Consider the following 11917-nt stretch of genomic DNA (forward strand, 5'->3'; position numbering starts at 1 on the left):
GCATAGACAGGAAGAAGAGTTGTGGTTGGTTGTGTAAATAACTGGACATGTTGTTCCAATAAACAAGGTCATCTAATCACAGTGCTTCTTCATGTGAGTCATCGATGCATCTGGCCTCATCGTTTGTTATTCTTTTGACGCACTGAGAACAACTGTCAACCTGGCCCAGTGTTTTATATTAAAGACACAATCTAAGTCAAGTGTGGTTCCTCTGCCTCTTTCCTTCTTTCTCTTTTACTTCCCCCCCCCATTTTTCATCTGCCTCTCATGACATGGTGTCTGCTTGTGGATGATAGAGCTTCATCTGCACAACTGCCCAGTATCCGGCCACAGACAGTGACTCAGCTTCCACTGACACGAACGCTGTCTAAGCTGTGCAAGTGTCTTTTATTTGTTTAGGCCTCATAAGGAGACATGGCCTAATGTGGTTCACTGATTTCTGAAATACATTTTAATCAGCATACACTAGTTCACAGTATATCGTAAGAAACCATATTTTAAATGTCTTATACAATTTAAAAAAAATGAACATATTTGTTATATCAGGCCTACTACACTACTTACCATCTGTGGTTTGTACATGTGTGGTCTGTGTGGAAATGTTTAGGTTTTTGGAGGGATAACTCTTAACAAAGGACTATCTTACAATACGTTGTAGACACAATGTATTTAAAGGAGCAGCATGGTGATTTCACTGCAAAAAAAAAAAATCCATTGGCAAAAATGAGACAAAATCAAAAAAATATATGAGACAAAATATATATAAAAAAACTGAGATTAATATACTTATATTAACCCTTTCAGACCTGATTTATGATTCAGTGATACTGTTTGTAAAAAAAAAACAAATTAACTAAATATTTAATTGCCTTTTTAATGTTTAACCATTGAGGACCATGTTTAACATTTTAATTTTAAATTTTTAATTTTTCTTTCAAAAACTATCCCTAATAATGATAAAAGGTGTTCTAAATCACATAAAATTACTAAAAATAAACTCTTTCTTTGCCTCGTTGGCCCTATAGTGCTGCCATGCCATAATGTTTGAGTTTTTTTTTCCCATTGCAGTGGAAAGCTACTGTTTAATTGTCTTGTGCACTTTTTTATTAGTTGGTTCATGGCCTGTTCTATTTGTATTATTATGTCCATTGTAATGGTTGCCAGGCCTGAAAGGGTTAATAAAAAAAATCAGCCAATACAAAAATATGTTAGATTTCTTAAAATAAGCAATCACAAAGCCTTAAAATGAGTGAAGTAAGACTTTAAGCAACACCAATATGACCAAGCTGGTTGACCAGCAAAAAATAACTTTTAAAGAAAGAACATTTAAAGAAAAAGCTGATCTTGAACTGGATTTTTCAGCAGAGCACTGTCAGCTACTGTATATTAGTGGACTAATATTAGTGGATATTAGTACCAAACTGCACAGCACACTCTAGTGCCCAGTTTGTGTAAGACTGAGTAGGGACTAATAATGGGGAAGCGATTTTGTCCCAAATTATCTGTTTATTAATTTGTTTGTTAAATTGACAAGCAGGGTGGTTTGGTGTAAATTGTTTTTTTTGCTTGTTTGTTTTCAGAGAAACTAACAAAATTTAGAATTGTTCACATTAGTGGTCACCAGGTGTGTGTCAGCCACGTCACATAAAAGTATTGAATGTGTTGTCTAATCATTTTTTTGTCATTGCACATAAGTTTGCACTGTGAAAGGCATCCTAAAGAAAATAAAAAACAGTCAGTTGGATTTAGCACCATTTCAAATACTGCATACCTTGTATGTTAAATTGAGTAGGCATATTGAGGTTGAGTAATACAAATATGTTTTTAAAAAAGGCTGTATTTGCATTGTATTCATAGTAATCATTGCTTATCACCTCCACTGTGAAAAAAGTGCCTCTACAGTTGTATAAGTTAGCCACCTCACATCTGAATGACTTGACTGAATGTTTATATCTCAGTGATTTGAAATTGAATTTAAGCAAAATCATATCAATGAAATTCCTTCTTAAAGGGGCAATAACCCCCTGATTTTTGCTGACACCACCTTCAGCTTAAAAAATCGAAAAAATGTGAGGGGTAGTTTGGGAGGGGCATTGTGTGATGTATGGGTTTAGAGGCAGGACCGGAGAGAGAGCTGATTGGCTGAGCTGCAACATTGTGCCTCTGAGATGCAGATGGTTGGACGTCAGCAGGGGGGTGGTATTATTGATTGACTGATCTGTATATTATAAATATTATATTATATTATAAATAAATATTTATAATTTTTTATTTATAATTATATTATAAATAAAAGGAACATAGCTTTCAGTAACAAAGATACAGTGATACTTAGACAGACAGAAAAAGAATTAAGAACTAAATTAAGAGAAGCAAAATCAAAGCACAGACAGGACCTAGAAAATGCATTCAAAACCAGTAATTCTAAAAAACTGTGGGACACCATGAAATCAATGACAGGTATGTGATCCCCAAACAAATCAATTGTAACAGATAATGATCATAAGTTTGCTGACGATTTAAACACTTACTTTACAAGATTCGAATTATCTGATAGTTTTGATAAATGTAACAAAATTTTAACAAACGTTCAACCAGGACCATTAGACAGAATTAATATCACTGTCGATGAAGTTAGGAAAATATTTCAAAACACTAATACTAGAAAAGCAGAGGGGCCAGACCAGTTTAGTCCTTTTATACTGAAAAACTTTGCAGCTGAGCTTGCACCAGCTTGGCAACCAGTGTTTCAATTGTCAATCGACACACACACAGTTCCAACAGTATGGAAAACTTCATATATAAAACCATTGCCTAAAACTCAAAATCCAAAAGAACATAAAGATTATAGACCTATAGCCCTAACTTCAGTAATTATGAAAGCTCTAGAGAGACTCCTGTTAAAATATCTTAAAATCACTTTGTCCAATGGCAAACTGGATTCATTTCAGTTCGCATATAAAACAGGTTGTGGCACAGAAGATGCTGTTGCCACATTAGTTCATATTATCACTAAACATCTAGATAAACCTCACAATTATGTAAGAGCTCTCTTTCTAGATTATTCATCTGCCTTTAATACAATACAACCTAATATTTTACTCTCAAAAATGTACCATCTGAGAGTGAACCCCTATTTGATTCACTGGTATGCCTCTTTCCTTACAAACAGAGTCCAGCTTGTTAAAGTGAATAAGACCCTTTCTTCTGCTATATTGACCAATGTTGGTGCACCTCAGGGCTGTGTGAGTTCTGCTTTGCTTTTTACTTTATATACAGACGATTGTCGTTTAACCACAAAAAATCAATATGTTATTAAATATTCGGATGATACTGTTTTGCTTACTTTACTAACCGACTCAGACGGCTCTGACCTGCACCAACAAGGGGTTAATAAAATTGCTATATGGAGCAAAAACAACGCTCTGGAAATAAACACAAAAAAAAACAGAAGAAATTGTGTTTAGTTTAAAATCTATAATTATAAACCCCACCATTGTTAATAATGAAATAATCAAACAGGTGCAGTCATATAAATATCTTGGTGTAATGATTGATGCCACCTTATCATGGAAGCAGCATATGGACTATATTTGTAAAAAAACTAAACAAAGAATTTATTTTCTTCGTCGTCTCCGATCTTTTGGAGCTACTCGGCAGATACTCCTACTGTTCTATACTGCTGTTATTTTGAGTGTTCTGCAGTACTGTAATGCTGTGTGGTACAATTGCTTGTCCTTATCTGAAAAGTCTGGACTGAAACGCTTGATCAAAATTTGTTCAAAAATTGTGGGTCAGCGTTTAGAAGGTCAGTATGAGACCGCTTATCATAACAACACAATGCGGTTAGCTAAAAACATTCTTTCTGATGCTAATCATGTTCTGAACAGCGAATATGTACTTCTCCCATCGGGACGACGATACAGTGTTCCGCGGTTTAATAAAGTCAGACTGAAGCACTCTTTCGTGCACCAGTCAATCCTTAAATTGAACCGGGAGCCTAATCTATAATCATACAAGATCTTTATGAACCGAGATGATGCGAGCGAACTATGTATTTAATGTACCCCCTTTTTTTTTTTCCCCCTTTTATAATGGTTGTTTGTGCCCTTGTGTGTTGTGTTGTTGATGTGTGGTGTTGTGGCGGAGCTGCTGTTTTTGTGCAGAACAAATTTCAGATCATGGATCTGACAATAAAGTATTATCTAATCTAAACTAATCTAATATATTGTGAGTGTCTGCGTACCAAAGTACACGTAAAATTCCTCCACGCCTATAGCACAGTTGAACTTGAGAAGGCTGCAGAGGTGGAAATTACCACAAAAAAGCATTTTTTCAAAAGATTAGGAAAGGTTAATAAAATGTTTAAAAGATTAAGAAAGGTATGTTTCATTACTCCAAAGGAACACATTTCAGCTATTACTGTAAATATATTGTTTAGGGTTTAAAGGCTCTTTAAGTGATTTTTTAAAACAGTATACGTGTCAGGCTGCTTTTTTTGAGAATACAAGAGTGACTGACTTAAATTTGTATTCATTGTATTGTTACAATGTTATGTCCACACATTTATGTTTGTACATTTATGTAATCTGTATTGTATTATTTTTTGTATGTTGTGCCAAGATCCTGTAGGAATGCAATTTGGTTCCATTGTGTTCTTGTAAAGAGATGGAATGACAACACAAAACCCTCTTGACGTGACATAATTTAAATTAATTTGACTTCATTTAGATATTTGATTTTAAGTAAGATTTGTGTAATGTGTGTGATATTTAAACATTGTGTATTCTGACATGGTTTAAAGAATTAATTTAATTTAATGAGCTTTCCATTCAATTAAGATTTCTCTCACCACCAGATGGAGACAAACCATGTGGAAGTGTCAGATCATAAGACTTGAGTAATTGTGTCACCCAACCAAAATGTGGTGCAGAATTGTGGTGAGAATTTGTTACATACAGCTCAAGAAAGTTGCTTTCTTTGTCTTTTTATTAAATTAGTGATATGATACAATATAGATACAAGATTTATACATTCTATATTCATTTTATACATCGATACAACTCCAAAACACAATGAAATGGTTATATACTACTCATGAAATGGCATGATTCTCCTAATGGATCTCCCAGCAGATCTTCTATCGAATCTTCTAATGGAGTTCAGTGTCCCTGTTGTCATTGTGGTGGATCTTAAGGCAATTGATTTGTTTTATTCATTTGAATGAGGTCCTCATACACAGTACTTCCAAAAACAGGCTGTCAGAGGGGAAAAAAAGGACGCAATGGTTGATTAAAAAAACAGATTAATTTAAACACATATATTATTGCAAGTCAAGCTGTGACTAACATTAAATCTATTATTTTGCATGGACTTATAACTAAACATATAATTATAACTACGCTAACACAGGCAATACATTTATACACACATACTTACCATCACTCCTTTTAGCAGGCTGAGAGCTCGCTCTGTCCATTGCTCGGGAGCTCAGCTGCCTCTCTAAGTTCAGTGCTTCTCTGATGGCGTCCAGCTGCAAAAATAAAATAAATATGCAGAGTTGAATTAATATGAATATTTAGGTAGTATTCTTACAGTATAAAACAGTGGACAGATACATGTTCTGGTGCTAGATTTGTTGTCTACAGGTATTTGTTACTAAACTTCAAAACTTAACAAACACCAGATTTCTCTAAAATTCATTCATTTCAATTAATCTATATCAGATAGACAAGAGATAGACAACATAATACATTAAGTAAGACTTAAAAAAATGCAAGAGCAGTTGTTTGTCTCAAATGCACATATAATCCTATAATGTTTGGTGTTATAAACCAGAGTGCTGAGATGTGTAGACTTCATACATATTTAAAAAAATGGGTCTTTTGATTCATAGCAATAGATTTTTTTTATGTTTTGAAATATAGATTAGTAAAGCCACTGTACCTCCTGGAGCTCTGTGATCCTGCTGGCCATCTCAATTTCTGCAACCGAAAGAAAAAAAAAGTACTGTAGATATAATACATTCAGTATATACATATAAACACAATGTAAGCAACAATATGTGCACTTTATTATCACTGTCTGAAAAAAAAACTGTATAGAAGGAGAAAACATACATGCTTAATAACCAGTATAAGGCAATAAAAAAATAGATTTTGAAAAATTGTGAATTTCTACTGGTCCATTCATCCAGAAATTCACACAATATAAAAAGCTAAATATTAAAGGAGCATGAAGGACTAATCTTCATAATCTGATTATTTTTATGAACTTAAAGCCATACCTATCACATCATCTTGGACTGGAACCCTGTTTTTATGCAGCAAGAAAGCAAGAATTCTGTTTTGGATGTTGGAGTCATCCTTTGACTGCAAAAGCTGGTTGCCTGCAGAAAAATAAAACACACAATTTATATTGACAATAAATTAAAACAACCAATATATATATTGTTGTTGAGCATGCTCTTCAGAATAGGCAGTGCTCTGAATCTTAAAAGAAAGACTTAAAGGAAAGCTTCAAGGTGTTTCCCTCTCATACATGACAGCTATGTCTATAGCACAAGATCTAAACACACTATCTATATCTAAACACACTTATAGAAAGTGATGGGAAGGTGTCCCAGGTTCTGCACATTTACTTGTGTAAGTGTGTTTAGATTTAAGAGTTTATTTTAAGTCATTTTAGAGTCAAGAGTTTATATTAAGTCTAGTCTTGTCTGTGGTAACTGACCTTACAGAAGGTTGACTAGGTTAAGTAACTCTGAATAACTGAGAAATTAAACGCAGTAGAAACAGAAGTCCATGTGCATATACATACACTAATGATGTCACTCACCGCTGCTCACAACGCTCCTTGACTGTGCGCTGACCACACCCTGCAGGAGTAAAAGAGCCACAAGTGTGGGAAGAAGGTTCACCAAGGGAATTCTGTCCATGGTCCTGAAGCGATGCTCTCAGCTCACGTCTCTGTGACCCAAAGCTCTGCTGTTGACACTGTCTTCAGGAGGGATGCTTTTAATCAGGTGAGACAACGTGAGGTCATACGTCATTGCTGTAAATCAATAGGTTGATGACGTGGTACTTTTTCGTCAGGATGGCACCAGACAGGAGTGATGATGGGACGTTCGCCTCAGGGTCGACATCCTTTATCAATCAAACTAATAAAAACAACAGTGTTGGAGAGGCCATAAATCACCAAGGTCTTATTTAGGTAGGTGCTGTTGATCAGTGAGACCATGCAAGTGTACCTGGCATTGACTTGTCTTCTCATTTACTTAAAAGGGTGCATCATAAGATATTAGATGAACGAGAGGATAAGATGTATTGTCTAAGTAGACTCATGCTTCTAATTCTCTCAATTTCTGTGCTTTAAATATGGGGAAATTGTATCATTCTTACTTTGAATCAATTATACATATAAAAGTATGCGTAGGGTCTGTTTGTATTCTAATCTAATTTGAGCATATGGCTCCAGAGTTCCACAGGTGTGCTACTGGATTCAACAATTCAACCACCTGTCTGCTACACTAACAATATATATATATATATACAGAGGAAGATGAATGATCACAAGCCATCAAACCAAGCTGAACTGATAATTTTTTTGCACCAGGAGTGGCATAAAGTTATCCAAAAGCAGTGTGTAAGACTGGTGGAAAAGAACACGCCAAGATGCATGACAACTGTGATTATACAAAATATTGTTTTTTGAACTCTTAAAACTTTATGAATATGAGTTTGTTTTCTTTGCATTATTTGAGGTCTGAAAGCTCTGCAACTTGTTCAGCCATTTCTTATTTTCTGCAAATAAATGCTCTAAATTACTATTTCTATTTAGAATGTGGGAGAAATGTTGTCCGTAGTTTATAGAATTAAAAAAAATGTTCATTTTACTCAAACATATACCTATAAATAACAAAATCAGAGAAACTGATTCAGAAACTGAAGTGGTCTCTTATTTTTTTCCAGAGCTGTATGTTGACTTTTGGGTGATCATTTCTCTTTGATTCAGTTATATTGTAAAGGCACAGCATGTTAAGTTTACTCAAAGCACTGTAACTAGGTTTAGTTCACACATCTTTTCATTTACTTAACTGATTATTTCCAGTATTGTGGGGTTACAACATTTAGTGTTAATATATGTACAAAATAGATAGAACAGTTTTCAGAACACTGCAGTATGTTCATTTAAGGCTTTTGTCTTAACTTATTTAAGAAATGCAGCCACAGAAACACTGTAGCACCAGGCCAACACATGGTCACCCTCAACAACACAGAATAAAGGTAACTTGCTCTTATACCCTGCGGCCTGCCAGCTGCATTATATTTGAAATACAAGTGCACACCCAAAAGAAAGTAGCTTCAGGGGACTTACAACACAACACAACTGAATGTGTTGAAGTGAGGGGAGAGGACATGCCCATTATGCAAATATGATATAAGTACTTGATTAGAAGAATACTTTAAAAGTACAGATTCTCCAAAATAATACAAAGGTATTAAGTAAGTACAGTTACTTCCCTGAAAAGCATTAGCTGGTTCTCATATTGTGTAAATCCTTCATTATAAATAGTCCAACAGAAAAGTTGTTATATTAACTTACAACATAATCTGTTTTTCTACCTCATGAAATGTTTTGGAAGTATTAATATTGCTTATATAGCTATATAGAGTTTTATGAAAAATGTTGTCCTATTTAAAGCTGATGTCTGTAAGTTTTGGGATTTAGGGCCCTCTCTATTGAGAATGGGTAATTGCTCTGAGCATGCGGAAGAATAATTTTAAACTGGGCGGGTGTGATTCGGTCTCCTTTCAGAGCGGATGAATCCAATCCCAGGTTATGTTCAGTCAGAGAGAAAAAGAGTGCTCAGTCAGAAACTTCCCCTTAACTACATACTTTGTTTTTACTACGAGTGAATGAGCTACTGAGCTCTGAGTTTCCCCTTCTGAAGTCTCCATTGCTCCACCAGCCACTCGCGTTCAGTAAAACTGAGCCGGATCCTCTTTTAGAGGCTGTACATGTGACGTAAGTATGTAAAGACGCGTTACATGGCCAGAAGAACTCCAGCGAAAAGTGACCCGACACCCCAGATTTAAGAATGAATATATTTGGCTTAGCAGGGATGGTCGTTCCAGCACATTGGTACCATTAAACAAAATATTTTGTCTCTTCTTCACTCAGAACTGCTTCTGGTTTTAGTTTAGAAAAAAATAATACTGCAACTTTAGGCTATATTTGTGTCTTAGTATGACATGGTATGTTACATATTAACTTTAAGACATCGGCGTGCATAAGAAGTCTTTCCTTGAGACTGAGTCTGATAGGATAGGAAGGAGTGAGGAAAGAAAGGTGTGATCCCACACGTGCACCCTTAGAGTTTAAGAGGGTAATGTGTCTGACCTAGTGTCACTACTTTCATTTTGTCATGCTAATTTAGTGCAACCTGCATATCCTGCTTGACCTGCAAGTGAAAATCATTGCTGGTCCATTGCCCTGGTCATCCCCTCAGGCAGACGCTTTAGTCAAATGAAGATTAAATCAGCCACAGTGTAGGGAAGCGTCTTTTTCTCATGCCATCACACTCATCATGACACCCTTCACACGACATACTGCACAACAGCTTTGTTGTGTTCCTAAACATGATATGTTTTCGCCTCACCAATTAGTATTTGCATTAAGCACACTTTATTTTAAACAGGAGAGAACAGGAAATGACCATCAACAAGCAGTGGTCCTCTTTTAAAATGGCAGCCCACTGGCAGAGTCTAAAGATCTTCATGCTCACCAAATTCCACTACTGTTATTATTAGGTCAAGGAGCCCATTTTTATAATATATAAAACACCTTTTTCTTATATAAAGTTCTAAAGTATTGGCTTCCAATGATTTCACAGTAACCACTCAGGTTTAAAATGGCCACACATTGCAATGGCTCCTCATGCAAATGGGAGCAAATAGTTTTTTATAGCTTCACATTCATATAGTATGTTAACCAGAGACAAAGTTCAAAGCTTGTTTAGGACCAATTTAGTGACAAATGATCCATCAGAAGAACCCATTTTCTCTTCCTTCTTATTATGCATTATGCACAGGATAGTTTTAGGGGTTTTGTAATCATTCTCTATGCTGCACAAAATCTAAGCTGATTAAACATGTTGGCCATTGCATTTAAGGATCCTGACATTTTGAGTGGGCCATCGGACTTGTTGAAATATCCATCACATAACTTGAAAATTCCAACATCCAAGTTTGACTTGTGCCCACCACAAACCCTTTTAAAAAAGGTAATCAGTAGCTTTGTTCAGAATAATTCACTCTTTCACTTCCTTCACTGCATTTGTTGCCACACTTTAATGGCTACGACTTAATTAACTTGTTCCCACGCCTTAAGTCGTGGCCATGCCTTAATTATCTCATTCCCACAGAATAATAAGTCATATCCATGGCTTAGGATCTAATTGCCTTAACAAGTCGTGGCCATGCATTCTTTTTTTTTTTTACATGATGTCACCTTAGGGGCTCCGTAGAAAACAATTTAACCCATTCAGACCTTGCATCTGTTACAACAGACACAATGTATTTTCTTTTTTTTTTTTTTTTTAATGTTTATAGAGCTAAACACTATTGGAGGCCTGTTGTCTATCAGAATAGATCATGAATCAGCCAATTAAAACTATACAAGCCAATGAAATAGTAACTTAGCCAACTAACTTAATCCACTGCTTTGGAAAAAAAGCGCAACTTAGACATTAGAGCGTGCAGCACTAGAGCACTAAAACGATGAACAGTAAATAGATATTTTTTACTATTTAAATGTGACTTAGAACATTTTTTATAATGTTTATAATATTTTACTGTTTATGTATGGTTTGTAAAATAAAAAGGTTAATATCCAATATTAAATAAAAAGGTTAAACACAGGCGTTTCATGCAATATATTGGATATTAAAAAGCAATTGAATATTTTAGCTAATTGTATTTTATTTTTATTTTTATTTTATATTAGAATCTAAACCACTTAAAAATGACCACTTAAAAAAATAGTTTCTTTGATATTATCAAACTGAAAACTTCTGGAATATAATCAAAAAGAAGATGGATGATCACAAGCCATTAAACCAAGCTGAACTGCTTTAATGTTTTGCACCAGGAGTGGCATAAAGTTATCCAAAAGCAGTATGTAAGACTGGTGGAGGAGAACATGCCAAGATGCATGAAAACTGCGATTAAAACCAGGGTTATTCCACCAAATATTGATTTCTGAACTCTTTAAAACTTTATGAATATGAACTTGGTTTCTTTGTATTATTTGAGCTCTACGTTTATTTTGTTATTTCAGCCATTTTTCAATTTCTGCAAATAAATGCTCTAAATGATCATTTTTATATTTGGAATTTGGGACAAATGTTGTCTGTAGTTTATAAAGTAAAACAACAATGTTCATTTTACTCAAACGTTTACCTATCAATAGCAAAAGCTGGGAATATGATTCAGAAATTGAAGTGGTATCTATTTTTTTTTTTCAATTCACTGGAACATACTAATTTAGGTGTACAAATTTATTTCTGTGTACAATAGGGTTATTCACACAAAGCACCACTATTAGTCGTATTAAGTTTGTCACTGGAATAAATAAATAAACAAACATCTTTCCTGTCAGGAATATAAAGGGATGTTAGTATCAGGAACAGCTTCACAAAGCCGTGCTGTTTATCATTCATATCTCTATGAAACTCTGAGCTCATAAAAAGCTGATTGCGAGGCGTCGCCCTGGCCGTAAGATCTGCAAACACTCCGCATTGAAGAGAAAGCTGTGGGAATGGAGTGAAGATCTGTAAATTAGCTAGGAATGCGCGTTTCGTCAGGAAAGAATGTGTCACTCTCAGCGCTGCGCTACGTAAAATGGCGCTGAACGT

General features: G+C 35.0%; 1 protein-coding gene across 1 annotated transcript; it reads right to left on the minus strand.

The window, feature by feature from the left end:
* Positions 1-4991: 4991 nt before the first annotated feature.
* On the minus strand, positions 4992-7187 carry uts2d (urotensin 2 domain containing). Its single transcript, XM_049465936.1, has 5 exons — positions 6838-7187; positions 6287-6388; positions 5947-5984; positions 5440-5533; positions 4992-5258 (listed from the first exon to the last, which is right to left on the minus strand). Exons 1-5 carry the CDS (start codon positions 6935-6937, stop codon positions 5233-5235), a joined length of 360 nt encoding a protein of 119 aa, XP_049321893.1. The 5' UTR covers positions 6938-7187; the 3' UTR covers positions 4992-5232.
* Between the last annotated feature and the right edge of the window lie 4730 nt (positions 7188-11917).

The sequence above is a fragment of the Astyanax mexicanus genome, chromosome 16 (genome assembly GCF_023375975.1).
Source record: "Astyanax mexicanus isolate ESR-SI-001 chromosome 16, AstMex3_surface, whole genome shotgun sequence".
Taxonomy (NCBI): Eukaryota; Metazoa; Chordata; class Actinopteri; order Characiformes; family Acestrorhamphidae; genus Astyanax; species Astyanax mexicanus.